The sequence below is a fragment of the Oncorhynchus nerka genome, linkage group LG22 (assembly GCF_034236695.1).
Source record: "Oncorhynchus nerka isolate Pitt River linkage group LG22, Oner_Uvic_2.0, whole genome shotgun sequence".
Classification (NCBI taxonomy): domain Eukaryota; kingdom Metazoa; phylum Chordata; class Actinopteri; order Salmoniformes; family Salmonidae; genus Oncorhynchus; species Oncorhynchus nerka.
The window spans coordinates 32757849-32776034 of NC_088417.1; the positions used below are offsets into that span (position 1 = coordinate 32757849).

At 42.9% G+C, this 18186-nt stretch overlaps 1 protein-coding gene across 1 annotated transcript in view; it reads right to left on the bottom strand.

Annotated features, from left to right (window-relative positions):
- Positions 1–810: 810 nt before the first annotated feature.
- LOC115105111 (kinesin-1 heavy chain-like) overlaps positions 811–18186 on the bottom strand; it is a 28825-nt gene continuing 11449 nt past the window's right edge. The window contains exons 6-25 of the mRNA XM_029626745.2: positions 17860–17915; positions 17361–17448; positions 16885–17009; positions 14136–14240; positions 13540–13685; positions 12798–12946; positions 11817–12007; positions 11457–11525; positions 10224–10430; positions 9374–9517; positions 8925–9113; positions 8566–8683; positions 6083–6138; positions 5675–5784; positions 5464–5565; positions 5145–5277; positions 4111–4215; positions 3474–3690; positions 3124–3253; positions 811–2891 (exon numbers count right to left, since the gene is read on the bottom strand). Of these exons, the coding sequence (XP_029482605.1) occupies positions 3135–3253; positions 3474–3690; positions 4111–4215; positions 5145–5277; positions 5464–5565; positions 5675–5784; positions 6083–6138; positions 8566–8683; positions 8925–9113; positions 9374–9517; positions 10224–10430; positions 11457–11525; positions 11817–12007; positions 12798–12946; positions 13540–13685; positions 14136–14240; positions 16885–17009; positions 17361–17448; positions 17860–17915 (2429 nt within the window). The 3' untranslated portion in view covers positions 811–2891; positions 3124–3134. The remainder of the gene's footprint in view (positions 2892–3123; positions 3254–3473; positions 3691–4110; positions 4216–5144; positions 5278–5463; positions 5566–5674; positions 5785–6082; positions 6139–8565; positions 8684–8924; positions 9114–9373; positions 9518–10223; positions 10431–11456; positions 11526–11816; positions 12008–12797; positions 12947–13539; positions 13686–14135; positions 14241–16884; positions 17010–17360; positions 17449–17859; positions 17916–18186) is intronic.

The window sequence follows — 18186 nt, forward strand, 5'->3', positions numbered from 1 at the left end:
CAACGGCCCATTACCTGCTACAGAATGCAGGTAATCTACTGGTATGGCTGGGCAATCAATGCCATGAGCAACAAGCATTTTAAAACTACGTGTACTATTATCAGACAAGGGTGTAGTCTTGACTCAGTATGATATATGGACCCCATCCTTTCCATGTGATACAATCATAAAAACCACAACCAAGAGGCAACATTCACTTTTAACAAAGAAGCAGGTTTATCAACTTCCACTGGCCTCCGAGTTGCCGATTTTCCTCTCCATTTCGCTTCTCAATTCATTGATTTTGGAAAGCAAGGTTGGAGAGCGTTTCCTTCCCGTTCCGGATGAAAAAAGTTGACCACGATAAATGAGTAAGCAGTGCACGGACTTCTCTCTTTGAGACTTTATTGGTTTCAACTCTAGGGTAAAATCTTGGGAACCAAGGCTACAGAAAGCACTTGAGGATAACGATGTGCAGAACACTGCAATGCATTGATCTCCCTAGGGTTATATATAAAATATACACACACAATTTGCATCATACACAGACAGTGCCGACCATCGTAACCTGGCCAGACCACAAGTTCTCAGACAATCATTTGATTATTAGTTTACAAACCAAATACAGAACTACTCCGGTTATGCTTCGCTTATTTGTGTTTTTCCTTTTGCAGAAAAGGAGCAGAATCGGTATTTGAGCGGTCCTTTATGGCAGGTACAGTTATGACACTTAAAGAGTTGTAATCCAAGATACATTTCAAAAAGTGCTTCAGGCTACATTTCAACTTCAAATATCACACACGACAAACCAAAAGTCAGGAGACTGATTCGTTAGTTTTAGTTTGTTTTACTTGTTTATAATGCAGGTCCCCACTCCCTCACCTTAAACCTTCTTCACAATAACTGATCCATATTGCACTCACTATAGTCAGGTCTGTACAGCACTGGGCTATACCAGACAGTCTTCGCAGATGCTTCAGTTTTACACAGTATTGGGAAGGAAGGACAATGTTTTGGATCATTTCATTTTCTAAGCAATGGAGGATACAAAATAGTCAAATCAATAACGGTAAACAAAAAAACAACAATTTAGGTAGTTTAAAAAAAATGGCAGCATCTAAAGCTTTCATCCTGCCTACACACCAATAAATAACTCAGATGCCATCTATCGACTGTAGCTAGGGGAGGATGGTGTTATGAAGATTGGTGACTGCGTGGACAAGACAGGCTCCGTTCCTACATCCACATTAGAATGTAATCTTGTTAACTAGACACAATTAGAAGGAGACGAGGTTACTTAGAATGAAGCAATGCATTGGCTAGTTTGGGCATGTGAGTGTTGACGCAGATCCCGATTCACCAGTCCCCCAAGCAAACCCCTGCATACAAGAGGCGGGTGTTGCAGAGTCATAAAATGAAAAAGGTGGGCTGCTGAAGAATTTTGAGGACAGATTCAGACACCGATGAAAAAAAGTTGAATACAGAGAGGAAAAACAGAATCACTCAAATGTATGCCCAAACCACACAACTACGCAGGCAGTAGGCACAGAAACAAGACACTATGAAACTCATGATTGGGCTAAAGTGAGGGGCTCATACGAGTTCTCACACAAACTACTACACACTAACCAATGGGGGGGGGGGGTTAAAAATAAAAACCCATTTCTATATTTTTTGCCGGAGAACATTTGTTTAAACATCATCTTCGATATAGAGCATTATCTAACATGTCCTTATGATAGGCGAAGTAGAGGGATACGCCGGCATAGTGACACATCATAAACTTGACAAATTCATCAGGACAGTCAAGCACAATCTTTTTGTGGTCCGAGAAGTCATCTTTCCGCTGACGGTACATCTCTCTTCAGTGATAACATTGACATCACTAGGACAAGACGTGTTGCATTTCTTCCATTTTATCAAAGGGGATACGAAGCACTTGCATGTGCTGGTATTGATATACATTGATAGGGAACATTGCAGTTCAACCATTATAAAAATGTCATCATACAGTATGTTAACATGGACTGAATAGCTTGGACTTCGATAGGTGTGACACTGAAGCAGCTTCATTTTTCCAATGTGAAAAAAAAATCTCACTTTTTGCCATTCGCCTCAGTTGTCCTATCCAACAGGATTCATCTCAAATGGCACCCTATTCCCCATTTAGTGCACTACTTTTGACCAAGCTCTTGTAGTGCATTAGAAAGAGAACAGGGTGCCATTTGGGAGTCATTTTCTGTCAATCACAAGTGCATGGTCCGGAAGACGTGTTCTACTACAGCATTTTAGCCCCATAAGAAACAAACGTCAAAGAGAAAGTAAAAATGTCAGTGCTCAATCTAACTGTACAATAGAGGACAGTAGTGTATTTGTATACCTTTGATAAAGCTTCTTTTAATCTAGACAGCAGGGTTAATTTGATGATATACTGTACATGGATAATCAGGCTAGGATGCTTCTCAGCAGATTTTCCAAACTTTGTCTTTTAAAAAAAACAAATCTTATATTTTTTGGGGGAGAACCTTCGACAACATACATTCAACGTGGCAAAGTGCAGACTAAAACCTTTTAGGACATTAATGGACACTGCTGGGCGACAGATAAAATGGAAGAGCTATGAGTACGCGTTATTAGTTACATGTTGTTCATGTCGCCAGGCGCCAAGATCGCACTTTTATTCTATTGTTTGATCTTTGTCCTTTGTTTTGTAAGGAAATCAATTTCATTCAAACAAAAAGGATCAGGAAAAATAACTGTACAGCCTGTGTCTATTTCATCTGGATTATAAACGTTGATACTGGAAGAATCGTCCCATGTCATGTGACAAGTTCTGTGTCGTGGAATGCCAGCTCCTGTGGGTGATGTTTGCATCTTAGTATGACTGTGAATATGTTTATCTTCTTCAGCAACTGAAGGAGAAAGAGAGACAGAAGACAAAATGAGTGGAGGAAAAGCAAGACTTGTTTAAGCTTTGGCTGGTCTATAAAAAAACAGGGTCGTGTTCAGTAGTAAATCTGTTAGCAACGGAAAACGAGTATCTGTGTTCTTATTGGACAAATTCAGGTAGTGCCTCACAGTTTCAAAATATTTTCTACCCAAGCGAACTGGCTCAGTAAAGTCTTCTGAGAGGCCTCGACTTACTTCTCGTTCCTTCATTGCGTGGCCCCTCCTCCTCTGATGGCGGTGGGCTGGTTGTTGAAGAGCCCAGTCCGGTTGACGTTGGGGTGGGTGGGGGATGCCACAGGAGGCTGGCCAGGCCGGATAGGTTTGGCTGGGGAGGACAGAGGCACAGCAAAGTTTACATACCATCAAAGGAACACTATTGGCATCACTATTTAGCGTCTGAAAAGACCAAACTGTAATGTAAGTGTATTTATAGAACAAAGGACAGATCTCTCCGGGAAAAAAAAAAAAGAGCGTTAAACTTTTAAAATCAGTGTGTGTGTGTATGAATACATGTGTTTATGCCTGTGTGTGTGCTCGCTCCTCACCGATCTGAGCCGAGTGGCCCCTCCTGGCCATGTTCTTAGCCCTGACGGCCTCCTTGATGCGGTCCACCTCCAGCTGGTAACGTTTGCGGTCACGTGCAGCGTTCTCTTTGGCCTCCTTCAGGGCAGACTCCAGGGCCTTGACCCGCTCAGCTGTAGCACGCAGGCGCTTCTCCAGTTTAGGAAGCTCACAGCGCAGGTCGGCATTATCACGCACCAGCTGGAGGGGGGGGGGGGGGGGGTGTAGTGAGTGAGCGTAATAGACTGAAACCTGTATGTTTGGTCCCTCTCACTAATTCATTTGTTCTTTCTTTCAGTCACATTGCAGTTGTCCTTGGTATCTTTTCGACGTGTGACGACACATTTGTGTTGACAGAAGAGTACTTGCATCTTGGAATTATTTGGCATGTCTGTAACAGAGCCTTCCATTACAATAAAGGGCTCTGATCTGTGCCACAGAATGAACAGGCATAGATGCCATTACGGCATCGTTGAAATGAATGGGGACGTGCATTCTACTCATTCTAATTTTGTGGTCTGTACCTGCTTACTGACTTTAGTGAACCATACCATTCGGTCATAGCAGGATACTTCTCTGCCATGGAAGAACTCATAACATCAGATGTATGCGTTTGTTTACCTGTTTGTGGACTTTTGTAAGCTGTTCCAGGTTGTTCTCCAGAAAGGAGATCTTCTGTTTCTGAGCAGCACTGCCCCCTGTATCATCAGAGTCCATCTCAGCACTCTGCAGAAAACATACATTACTGAACATTTTGTTTTACAGCACATGTATCATTCACTCTCCATTTATCTATCATTTATGAGACACACGCTTCTCCATTTTCTGTGAAAGGCACCAATAAAGCCACAAGTACAGAGTTTGAAATGAGCACTGGGAAGCAGTAAATTAATATACCACATTAATATGCCTTTCACTGACCCATAGACTTTCAAGGTCAGAATGTTGGTACCATCACAAATCACAAATATCACATTTGTGACTCAGAGCTGATAAATAGGACTTTTAATCTAACTTATTGATGTGATCCAGGGTCACGCGTTCTCTCCTCTCCATCTTATCTATGTGAGCCAGCTAGAGCCTGAAGCCCGAGGGTTGGTGAAGAACCTCATAATAGTCTCTGAATCACAGCAGCATAGCAGGTGCGTCCCGAATGGCACCCTATTCCCTATATAGCGCACTACCTTGGAGCCTATGAGCCCTGGTCAAAAGCAGTCCACTATAAAAGAGAATAGGGCGCCATTTGGGACACCGAGACAGCATCTTATTTAAATCTTCACCTTTGAAGAAGAGAACTTCAGGCTGACCTAGTTACCAAAGCCTCCCTCTTTTGTCTGGTGCGGAGGTTCATTAAACATTCAACAGGGTAGCAGGCGCATCAGGCCAGGGTTAGAAGGGAACAGTTTTATTTAACGGAAATGTCTACACCTGTTGTATTCGGCGCATGCAACTTCAAATTGGATTTGAACGTGGATCCCGCACTGTCCCGGTGATGATGGTACTGTGCAATGTAAGGGTAATATTATGTGAATGTTGTTCATTACACAGGGCTGATAAAGTAACGGATTCATATGGTTCCTTCTAGGTCTTTCTAAAATGCTAATATGGGGGGTTGCATCTCTCACTTGTAAAAAAGCTAACTCTGTGTGCTTTACCTTCTTGACTCTGGTAGCCAGGTCCTGAACAAACAGCTTTCTGAGATTGTGTAGGGTCTGGAGCTCCTTAGCCACAGTCTCCTCCAGTCCCTTCAAGTCTTGTCTGGCCTGCTCTCTCCTGTCCTGCATCACCCTGTAACACACACACACACACACAACCAGATCGGTGATTCCCCATTGCCACGTCACCGCTGTTCATATGGCTGCAGACAGTCATTTATTTCTTCTCATTTATGCAGCGAAATCAGCTAAGGACAAATGATAGTGTGTGAATATTGATTGTGTGTGTACGATGGCAACCGGATGGGTGTTTACGCACGTGAGCTCGTGCAGCTTGCGGCTCTTCTCCTGGTCGGTGGACTTGAGCTTCTCGTGTTCCACCCTCAGACGCTTCTGCTCCAGCACAATCTCTTGGTTCAGACTGGTGGGAGACAGATACAGACACAGTGAGACAGAATCTAACTAGAAAATAACAGTTGTTCCATGTGTCCAATGGGCCTCAAGGATTTAATGTGCGCGTGTTCCCGTACTCCTGCAGCTCAGTGATGAGTTTCTCCTTGCTGTCCAGCTCGTCTCTCAGGCTGCTGATCTGTTTCTGATGGGCCTCACGGTGAGACTGGATCTGATGCTCAACTGCCTCCTAGGAACAACAGACACATATACAGGTAGTGACCGACAAATATATTACAACTAAGTATCAACACAATATAATAGTATTTTTTACCAGACACTTATCTACCGGGACTTTCATAGCAGTCAACTTTTGACTAAAGATATATATTTGGTATATTTATCCCATACAGGAATCAAATATACAATCGTGGAGAATCTTGACAAATACAACTGATTACAAACACAAAAAGTTAGAATAATATGAATAACCAGTTATCAAGTGAGGAAAGAATAGCCTGTCAGGAGAAATCCACTGTTGGTCATACCTTTACTTCAGTGGCAGTTTGGACCTCGTTCTCCTTCTCCATAGCCTGGACTTTCTCTGTGAGGGGAGGAAAAGTAGATGTGCGTCAGCAATCATTTCACCACTAGATAGTGATATACTGTTCAGGGCTCGACATACAGGGCAGCCCGCTTGCCCGGGAAGGTTTGGGGAAACCACCCGGGCCAGTTGATCATTCCTGTCCGTAGTCCGATCGAGCTAGTGAAAAAAAAGATTGTAATAATGCCATCTATAATCTAAGCTATAAAATGTATTCAAAAACAGATCGATTCCCGAAGCTGTTTGCTATTCCGATTATTTATCACAAGGGCACTGCACACATATAGCCTATAATCTGTCGGGCAGAGAGTGTGCAGCTCTCAAACAGCTGGTTGTTGTGTGGAGCAGCTCACCGAAGACCTGACAGCGGTAGGGTGCAGGAAAGATGTTCAAAGTTATGATATATACCAGTAAATACTAAGGCAAGAACGCAAGCCAGGTATTTAAAAAGTTCAAAATATTGGTTGAATATTTGCGATGAGCAATTTAGTCATCTTGGAATAGCCTACCTTGAAAATCTGACATTTTCTCTAGGCTATTTGGTCCTTGAAAAAGACATTGAAGTTATGGTAGCCGATTTAGAAGTTCTGCAGCTCCAATATATACTAAACAAAAATATAAAACGCAACATGTAAAGTGTTGGTGCCATGTTCCATGAGCTGAAATAAAAAAAATCCCAGAAATGTTACAAATGCACAAGAAGCTTATTTGTCTTAAATTGTGCGCAAATTTGTTTACATCCCTGGTAGCGAGCATTTCTCCTTTACCAAGATAATCCATCCACCTGACAGGTGTGGCATATCAAGAAGCGGATTAAAAGCATGATCATTACACAGGTGCACCTTGTACTGGGGACAATTTTAAAAAGGCCACTCTAAAATGTGCAGTTGTCACAGCACAATGCCACAGATGTCTCAAGTGTTGAGGGAGCGTGCAATTGACATGCTGACTGCAGGAATATCCAACAGAACTGTTGCCAGATAATTTAAATGTTAATTTCTCTACCATAAGCCACCTCCAACATTGTTTTAGAGAATTTGGCAGTACATTCAACCGGCCTCACAACCACGTGTACCTACGCCAGGCCAGAACTTCCACGTCCAGCTTTTTCACCTGTGGAATCACCGGAGACCAGCCACCTTGATAGTTGATGAAACTGAGGAGTAATTCCTTCTGTAATCCCTTTTGTGGGGAAAAAAACTATTCTGATTGGCCGAGTCTGGCTCCCCAGTGTGTGTGCCTACGCGCTCCCAGGCCCACCCATGGTTGTGCCTCTGTCCAGTCATGTGAAACCATAGATTAGGGCCAAATAAATACATTTTTTTTCTTTTCTTCTTTTTTTTTCTTTTTTTACATGTACTGATTTCCTTAAATTAACTGTAACTCAGCAAAACCGTTGAAATTGTTGCATGTTGCGTTTGTTTTTTTGTTCAGTATAATTATTCTGTGATTTCATTTCAGGGCTCGAAACGGCAATATGTAGCAGCTTTCCTTTGTTTCCCGCCATTTCTATTGAAGGGTGTCGCGCTGACCTGTTGCGGTTATTATGAGCAAGATGACATTAAAGCTAACATTCAACTTGGTTTTTCATACAAAGTGTTCTATTATAAAAGGAACACTTTGTTTTGGTCGCTTTCATTTGAAAACATGATAAAATAACATCTCAAATGGCGAGTGACTATCTACCACATGGACAGGCTTCATTAGAACGTTTGTTTAGATGCACTAATGTAAAGTGGCTGTTCCACTGGATGTCATAAGGTGAACGCACCAATTTGTAAGTCGCTCTGGATAAGAGCGTCTGCTAAATGACTTAAATGTAAATGTTTGTGTCGGGAGCATGCTGTCTATTTAGTAAGGCAGTGCCCACATTCTGACATATTTTAGCATGTAAAAATAATGTGAATGTCAATGCATAATGCCATTGAATAGGCCTATTAAAGAAAGTATTATTCTTAGTGGTATTACAACAATTAAATATAAAATGTAGGTCATTGAAAATTACAATGAAGTACTTGAAAAATTCCTTGAAAGTCCTTGAATTTGACATACTAATGTCTGTATGAATCCTGTATAGGCTACTTGCTCAGTCCAGAAATGAAAGATAAAATCACCTAAAATTATGAACAAATCATTCGTTTTCCTGTCAGATCTTGACCCCGGCACAGTAGCTTTCAGTTGGCACTGACCCGGGTGTGCCACTAGCAAATTTACCTGAATGTCAAGCCCTGCTGTTGAAAAGCTGGGTGTCAACCTCTAGCCAAATATGTCCGTCCGGTTTGTAAAAATAATATATAAAAATACACAGTTCAATAACGAATGTGTGATGTGCCATCTTGGGGACAGGTCTTCCTCGGTTAAGAGGGATCTTCCTATTTGAATAAAGGACGAATAAATGATTTTAAAAAATGTAAAAGTTGTAGTCACCCTGAGTGCTGATCTTGACCAGCTCCTCGTTCAGAGAGTCAACGTTCTCCTCCAGCTGTCTCTTCTTCTGCTCCACGTTCTGAAGGTACTCCGTCAGGGACTTGATCTTAGCCTCGTGCTTGAAGAGACAGCGATAGAAAGTGAAAAGGTAGCAATACATGGAACCAGGGTTGGGGTCGATTCCATTTAATTCAGTGAATTCAGGAGGTAAACTGTAATCACATTCCCAATCCAAATTTTCCTCATTGCTTTTCATTCAATGAATTGAAATAGACGTGATTAGAATTGAATTTGAGTGACAGCCACCCAGTGACACACTCCCCGAGCCCTCTGTTCCAGGTGACGTCAACGATGGTTACCTGGGAGATGCGTAGCTGACAGGCGGCCAGCTCCTTCTCGTTCTCGTCCATCTTCTGGTTGCTCTCGGCCTGGGTGCTCTCCAGCTGTTTGCTGCGTTTCACCATGGTCTTCACCTCCGACTTCATCTTACTGATGTACAGACGAGCCACCGTAAACTCCTCGTCTATCAGACCACTGCCCTCATGTTGCTGGGAGGGGGAGAAAGGGGGAGGAGGCGAGGAAAGGCACAAATGTTAGACTCAAATGTCACCGTGCAAAAGACATGCATCAGACAGTTTAACTAATGCATAGCTTAGGAGGAGGTTACGTAAGTTTGGGATGAGGTTAGGTATGGTTTGCGATGAGGTTAAATGGTACATAAGAGCCACACAGGCTCCCCCTCCCAAAAGTATCCCAATCCTGGGCTTCCATTCCATGACTGGCTGGTGTGGCACTGAATGATGTGTACCTTGATGTCGTTGCTGCCCACGGCGATGCCTATCTCTACCAGGTCTTTGAGCAGCGATGACATCATCTCAGTTACCCTCTTCTTCTGGTGGTTGGTCATCTCCTTCAGCTTCTGCAGCTCAGAGTCAATGGACACCAGGATACTCTGAGGAGGACAAACAGGACAGGTTGATTTCACAAAATGCCAACCAACTTTGTTCACAATGCAGTGAACTCCTACACAGTATTCAACTCCATGCCTGGAGGGCCAAAACACTTATGGTTTTTGTTATTTTCTTCTAATCAGGGATTTAATGATTCAACAGCTGACCTGGGACACTAGCTGGGTGGACGAGCTAATCAATGACATTGTTAATTGATTAATCAGGGTTACAGGTACAATCTATAAATTCCTAGAATTTCCTGTTCAGTTCATATCATATTTTCATTCATTTTTTTCCATATATCTATTTCTTTAAAGGGCTTCTGAGTGGTGCAGCGGTCTAACACACTGCATCTCAGTGCTAGAGGCGTCACTACAGACCCTGGTTCAATTCCAGGCTGTATCACAACCGGCCGTGATTGGGAGTCCCATAGGAGTTGGCCCAGTGTCGTTAGGGTTTGGCCGGGGTAGGCCTACATTGTAAATAAGAATTTGTTCTTAACTGACTTTCCTAGTGAAATAAAGGGTCAATTAAAATATATATATATATTTTTAAAAATATGCTGTACCTGCAATAGTTGGCACATAGTGATCAACAAAGGTGAGTTTAGTTTGTGAATGACGTTGTTCTTTCTCCTTTTTTAAAATAAAAGTTATCAAATTTCCAATCCGTAACATTGTGTAACGTGTAACTTAAAATAAAACCAACCGATTTCTGGTTGAGCTCCTCACTGAGAGCCTCAAACTCCTTGGTCTTGTTTTCCACCTCCTGACTCTTCTGGTCGTAGTTAACAGCCAGCTCCTCCAGGGCCTGAAGCACCTCCTTCACCTCCTCCTTGGACGCCTCATTTTCAGACTGCAGACGGTTCAGCTCCACCTGCAGGTTGTCGTGGTCACGACGTGACGAGGCCAGCAGCTGGAGAAGAAACCGAGTTTTCAGTAGGGAGAAAACATTTTGAAACAGGTAGGTGGGAGGTATTAACTTGTCCAATAGGTATTAACTTGGCCAATAAGATGGATGTATGCTTTCTGTTGCAGAACATTATGCTATGTGCCCTACTGAACACAACCCAGGCCTGGGGGTAACAATTAATAAGTCCCTACTCATTCTGAACATTCATCTGTAATTAAAATCCAGTGTACTGAAGGCTGAGTTGAGAGTGTTAAAACTCAGAAGCATCGTAGGATTGTCAAACGATTGTCGGCAGTCAATCTCGTGTTCACACCGCAAAGACCTTGGAAGTCATCAGCCACTCAGCCTTGTTAAAATACTCCAAACCAGAAGATGGCAGTAGCGTTATCGGTGCGCATTGGTCTAGATTCCAAGCTATCTGCACTAATGTTGCTACTTTGTACAAAGCTAGTTAGCTAAGGACACTACGCTAACAGGCAGCTGTTTCATGGAAACTAGCTAATCCATTGTGATTTAATTATGTCAATACTAGCTACAGTGGTTAGCTAGTTTGGAGGAAGTACTTAGCATTTTGTGCATTGTATCTGTGTACTTTGACCAAACCAAAGAGCACAAACCCCCATAAAGCCAAGACAAGATGTTGGCAACTGACAAGCATTGCGGTTCTACAAGTAGAATCGGTAGGTTCATCGCTAACGGGTCAGCATGCAGCAGGTACCACTTCCATTCAGGCAAGAGAAGGGAGGGCCTCCCACTGTGATAAGTACATATCGGCAGTCTATCGGTAGTGAGATTCTCATTGTGTTTCATGCTTTAGGATGTCAGATTCTCGCCAGGATGAGCAGCAGGCTGAGAGGTGCCTCTTTAACCCAGCTGTGTCTGGGTGAACAGTCAGCTAACAGCTTGACCCCATCTCTGGGCCCTGATGAGCCTATACAGGCAGATTGATGGCCTAGTTAACAGAATGGCCCAGCAGGGGGGCAGAAAATGCACGGCAGGGGGGGGTGCAAACTAGGGGAGGGGGTTCACCTCCTCCTGGTCCAGCATCTGCTGCTTCAGTTTCTCTGCCAGCTGGCTCTGCTGGTTGATCTCATCATCCTGTTGGAGGGAGAGAGAAGAGCGAGTGATAAAGGACGGGGGAGAGAGAGTAAGGACGGGGGAGAGAGAGTAAGGAGGGGGAGAGAGAGAAAGGAGGGGGAGAGAGAGAAAGGAGGGGGAGAGAGAGAAAGGAGGGGGAGAGAGAGAAAGGAGGGGGGAGAGAGGGGTGTTTTTGAGACCAAAGTGTTATCAAGGAAAACCTATATCGTCAGTAAAAAATATTTTAAATGACTACGTCATTGAAATCTTTATGGCACCCTAGGGTTGCAGTGTGATGCTCTGCTCCCTTACCTTATCATCCAGCTGCTTGTAGAGTTTAGACAGCTCAGCCTCGCACTTCTCTTTCTCTGCGTCAGTCAGTTTAACCCCTGGGATGCTGGGCGAGGGGGTCATCTTTTCATTATTCACCACGTTGTCTAGAGCCTGGACCTCAGCATTAGCCTTCTCCTTGTCAAACTGCTCCTCCACCGGCACACTCTCACCTACAGGAGGCAGCACAGAGGGATGGCGGGATGAAGGGAGAGGGGCAGGGAAAAATTAACACCTGCCAAATGCGGGTAGATTTAGGTATTGGTGCGTCAGAATATCTATTTTACCAGTCATGTTTGCAGGTGGTGAATTTGCAGTGCTCTACAATACAACCATTACATTCGCAAGTAAAAAGTACAAAGTTAATAATGAGCACATGTGCGAATCATTTTGTTCACAAGTTCGGTTGTTTTTCAACTTTAGGACTCAAGTGGCCCTGTTACCACAGTAACCCCCCCTTAAAGGGGCAGTTAAACATTTTTTCTCATCTGATATTTTGGTTAAAAGACTAGGGTCCCGAAAAAGGTAATAAAATGTAGCAATATACCATATTACTTCTTAAAAATACATGTCATGTTTTAGAAACATTACAAAGCATAATCTGTTTATTTTAATTGCATTTTTTTTATTATGGCAAAAAAATATTTGGGCTGCTAAAAGATATGAGTGGCTGGTAGATTTTAAAAAATCTATTTACCACAGTGGCTGGTGGACCTTAAAGTACATTTTAGGCCCTGGTTAGAGAAGAAAGACAGCTTCTGTAGTATCTACTCAACAGGCAGACCATTTTCTGGGTCCTATGTGTTATTGCAACAAAAACTGTTTACTCTAAACGTGATTTCCGTTGCAAAAATTTTGCTACGGTGTGCAGTGCACTAATGAACACAACCCTGTTCAAACCTATTCATGATATAATCAATTATCCTCGAACACCAACTGAATAACTACTTATTTTTCTCTCACCGTTTCTCCAGCGGTTGAGTTCGTTCTCCAGCCAGGTGACGGTGCTCCTCAAGGTCGTGTTCTTTGCCTTTTCTCTTTCATACTTCTTCTTCCACTGTTCTGCCGTCAGCTCCACGTTCAGACACACTGTGTTCTTAATGGTCTTTGCTCTGAGGTAACACAACGGTTACCTTTCAGAGTGGGAGTGCGTTTGACAAGTCAACCACTTCCGACCACTCAAAGCATATAGCAGTGCATTCATGCCTTTGCTAACATCATACTAAGCATAGAGAACCAATAATTATATTTAATTCTGTGGTACCTTCATTCAATTGACATTTATAACACTTCCGTCCACTGACTGACTTTAACACTATTGATTCTGGGTCATTTACAGATTTACAGCATTGTTTCTCAACTCAGTTACTAGTAGACATGGGGGTACCTGTCCAATCCACACCAGGGTGCTTTGGAAGACTCAGAAGAACATGGTCATGGCAAGATGGTATCCAGCTTTTGTCATATTAATGTAAAAAAACATTTTTTTTTTTGCATTTTAGCTAACCCTAACCTAATTCTCCAAACCTGCTACATTAATTAGGTGTAATGGGTTAATTTGACAAAAGCTGGATGCCTTCTAGCCATGACCGGAGAACATAGGCCCAATGATCAGTTGTATAGAGGGGGTAGTCCAGACAGATTAAAATGTTATTGGGGGTACAGTAACCAAATAAAATATACAGTCCAGGGGCTGAGAGCGTACCTCTGTCCGAACATCAGTGTGGACTTGGTCTCAGCCTCGTTGTAGGCAGAAGGTGAGGCACAGATGACCATGGTGGTCCTACAGTTACCACCCAGAGAGTCCTGCAGGATACGGGTCATCTTACTGTCTCTGTATGGGACATAGGTCTGGAGAGAGGAGGGGGGAGAGCGACATGAGCTTCACAGTCAATCTACAATACTAATCGCTTTCTCCTGGAGGGTAATACATTAAAGCCTGGTCCCAGATCTGTGTGTGCCATCTAGCCAACTCATTGGCTCATGTACTGAAAACGTACATTTTATAAGTGCAGCAGCTTTGACTTACGGCAAGATTGTTATGGCGCTTTTGTGCTCGACACGTGCATATTTACCCCACCACCCTATTCCAAAATGTCCTCATCCAATATGTACTCCATCTCCTCCCCTACTGCTAAAACAGCTGTTTGTTGACATCGGAGTCCCAAATGGCACCCTCCTCCCTATATACTGCACAACTTTTCAAAAGAAGTACACTACATAAGGGATAGGGTGCCATTTGGGACGCAATCATTCTCCCCAGCACCAAGGGAGCCGAGTGAAGCGTTACGGTCATCTCACCGAGCCTTCAGCCAGAGCAGAGATGACGTTGCCCAGTGCAGACAGGGACTTGTTGATGTTTTTAGCTTCTTCCAGCACCGCACCCTCCGCTCCAGTTTTACCCACCTACACACACACACACTTAGGAGATCACAATCCACCACACAATCCACCCTCATGACAACACTAGTACAGGGGCGTATCACTTGAGTTCATATTAGATCAGAAAATTCTAAGATAAATATGGTTGCATCCTAAATGGCATCCTATTCCCAATTTAGTGGTACACGAGAGATATATCTATAGATATATATAATTAATAGGGAAAAGGGTGCCAGTGTGTCCCCTATATTCATTTAGCAGCATCACCTGCCGTCACTCAAAATATATATTTGTTATTATTAAATCCCCCATGCAGTCATCATAATTGTATCACTAGGTCTAACAAATCACTTTTTATTTAATTAAAATAAATCCAAAATATATTTTTCACAATTTATTTCCCTGAGCCTCCTTCAGCCCTTGAAATGCTCAGTTTGATCGTGTGGGTGTTAGGAAACAAGTTTGAAGATATTTACATTCCCAGCCCTGATTGGCTAATAGGATGTGTAGAGCCACCCCCGTAGACCCAATGACTGTTTGTCTGGGTATCATAAATCCGTTCACATTGTGACATCATGAGGTGGGACAAAAAGGTTTATTCAACCTGAACAAGCTGAAATTCCAGTATTTCTTTTCAAACAGCTTTTACACAAAAGGGGCATTATCATTTTCAGTGTTACTTCGACCTGTGTGGAAATATAATTTAAATGTATTTATTTATTTTTAAAAACGGGAAGTCAGGTTTAACTGCACGGCCCCTTTAAATATTTCTTCCAGATGTGCTTTTAGTGCACAATTTTTGCAATTAAACCCCTTTTCTACCAGATTAACTCATGGATACAAATTTTAAGTCTGCATGCAGTTTGAATAAAGTTGCTACTTAGCGTTAGGACAATTGTTAACTACCGTAAGCACAATGAATGGAAGTCTATGTGAACAATTAGCATGCTAGCTGTTCCCATAGACTTCCATGCATTGTGCTAACGCTAGTTAGCAATGGCTTCCGAAACTACATGCAGACATAACATTTTGACATTTGCATTTCAGTCATTTAACAGACGCTCTTACCCAGTGCGACATAATGGACAAATTAGGGATGAGTGCCTTGCTCAAGGACACAAGCAGAGTTTTCAACTAGTTGGCTCAGGGATTTGAACCAGCGACCTTTACTGGCCCAACGCTACCTGCCACCTAAAATAACTGGTATCCATGAGTTCATCCGACTCTGGGTAAGCAGAAAAAGGGCTTAACTGCCAAAATCTCACACTATCCCTTTAAAGTCAGTGACAAATTAAAAAGTATATTTGTTGCAAAATGAGTGAGCAGTGGCGCAAATAAGAGCCACGAGCGTACAGCCACCACTTGCTCCTCATCTCCCTATAGTGCAGCAGCTACCATCAAATTACATTTCAGATGGTGTCAACATAATTACATTTTCAAGCATTGGAGTATGATGTGCTTTTAAAAAGTCCCCAGAAGTGACCTTCTCACAGTCCTACTAAAAAAAGGTACCCCACAAATCCTGAGGGTGCCATGTGCACTATGTAGGGGATACGGTGCCATTTTGCTTCGCAGCCCATATCTGATTAAGGTAGATAATGCTGCCAAAACACACTAGTCTTAACAAAGAAAATACAGGAGACCACAACAAACATTGATGTAACAAAAACTGATTATGAAAGAGGGCCACAAAGCATGTCAATGGCTTTGCTTGATCTTAATGCCACCCTATGGATTATCATCAGATTAATAATAAACAGATTACTGCTGTTGTCGTGTGAGTAATGAGTAACAGAGGTGCTGAACACTCGAGGCGATCCAAGATGTGGTGGTACAAGTACGTGGCCTTGTCCAAGCCAGAACAGCCTATAGGGCAGAAGCCCATCACCTATTTCTGCAGCTTGACGTACAAGTACACCCCATGGACAGGATCTTGATCCATGGCCTTCGATGTGGTCGGCTAGTTAGTTAATTGTGACCAAATGCTCAAATCAATAGCAGCGTGTTAGGCTATATGTACAGTACAGCGCCAGTAGGAGAAAGCAGGCGTTGCGCAAAAGTGAATGTGATGAACTTGAACACTAAGATTGGAGATAAGAAAAGGGAGGAAACAGAGGAAAAGTAGACCGAGAGAAAGAAAAGTTTATGGCCAGGGTTGCCCCACAAGTTGAAAAAAAAGTTGTATTTAATGTTTATTGTTGGACATAGGACTGTATAAACGCCTGCAAATCAGCCGAGTGATTGGAAATCTGTTCCAAAGTATTCCCACGCATAATAGAGAGATAGACTGTACATGAAATGTAAGCAAGGTTTGAAAGGATTATGTTTCAGTCAAGTATTATATCTGTTTGGGCTTCTTGTTGTCAATTTGTAGTCCACAAATTATTTGTATTTGTGTTCCGGAACCCTAACCATCCACTCAAGAAAAAAAAAGGAAAAAAATGCCAGAGGCCGAACATAGTTGATAATCGTTGGCTTATGCTACGTCCTGATTTTCCACAAGTGTGACCATGCAATCTCAGAGTCGTGCATTTAAAAGCATAGGACTGACGTAACCACAGACTGGAGTGAGTTACAGCCATTAGAAAATCTATGCAAAAACACACTTCTGAAAAAGGGTGAATGATCGGAAGGAAGGCACAGAGAGAAAAACAAGATGGAGACGTACTTTTTCGCTCCCGGCCAAATCGACAAGGTAGAGCTTGCCGCTGAGTTTCTGCTCTGTAGCAGTGTTTTCCTGCTTCACATTGATCTGGAAGATACTATGACTTCTGGAGCTGTGCTCGTTCATGTCTGGAACACACACACACACACACGTTAACACACAAATCTAATGCCAACAGCAATATTTATTTATAACTAGGGTCTACAGTTTTTCCTGGTTCCTGGTCAGAAAAACTCCCGGCCCTAATTATGTAATGGATGTGTAATTGCATTCCAAATGGCACCCTATATTTTACATCCCAAATGGTACCCTATCCCCTTATGGGCCCTGGTCAAAAGTAGTCACAATCAAGGGAATAGGGTGCCATTTAGGACGTAGCCTGACACTGCTGTGTGAGATTGTCTTGGTTGATCAGGAGATCCATTGAGGAGGATGATGAACCCATGAGAAGCAGCAGGGACTGTGTTGGACTGACTCACTTGTGACGGCAACGTGCCGGTTGGATTTGCCCTCGTCAATAGTATCCATGACCTCGTCGGGGCTGCACACAAAGCGCTCGGTACACCCCTAGGGACACACAGAGAACCAAGGAACAACTATTTAATTTGACATGGTAGACGTTCATAGAGAAAGAGGCGATTATGGATACAGTTTTTGTTAACATTGGCATTAAAGTCGCAGACAATCCGGAAGTTAAATCGGTATTGTAAGTCCTTTAACTTTCTCCAAACAACGCAATCGAAATAGCACCCTATTCCCTATAGTGCACTACTTCTGACCAGTACCCATATATCAAAAGTAGTGCACTACAAAGGGAATTGGGTGCCATGTGACCCACAACCATTCTTCCAATTGATCTATAGGCAATCCATCATTCTCTTCATCTACTGAACTGTCTCATCGATTTATCCCCGACCAAACCTTCATGAATCTATGGTACCATTATAGATGGTTTGGTTCACTTGACCTGTGCCTCACCTTGACATAGGGCACCCTGTTCTTATCCTCATGTACAGACAGGTTGTTCTTTGTTACTGCAGAGGGGGAAAAAAAGAAGAAAAAATATGTTATTATTGCAGTTATTTCAGGTTGTTGATTAACGTTGTAACAAGGAATCACAACCAGGCAAGCGCCTGCATTTAAAGGGATACTTGGCATCGGAGGCCCTTTATCTACTTGCTCCCGAATGGCGCAGCAGTCTAAGTCACTGCATCTCAGTGCTAGAGGCATCACTGCAGACGCTTGTTCGATGCCGGGCTGTATCACAACCGGCCATGATCAGGAGTCCCATTGGCCCAGTGTCGT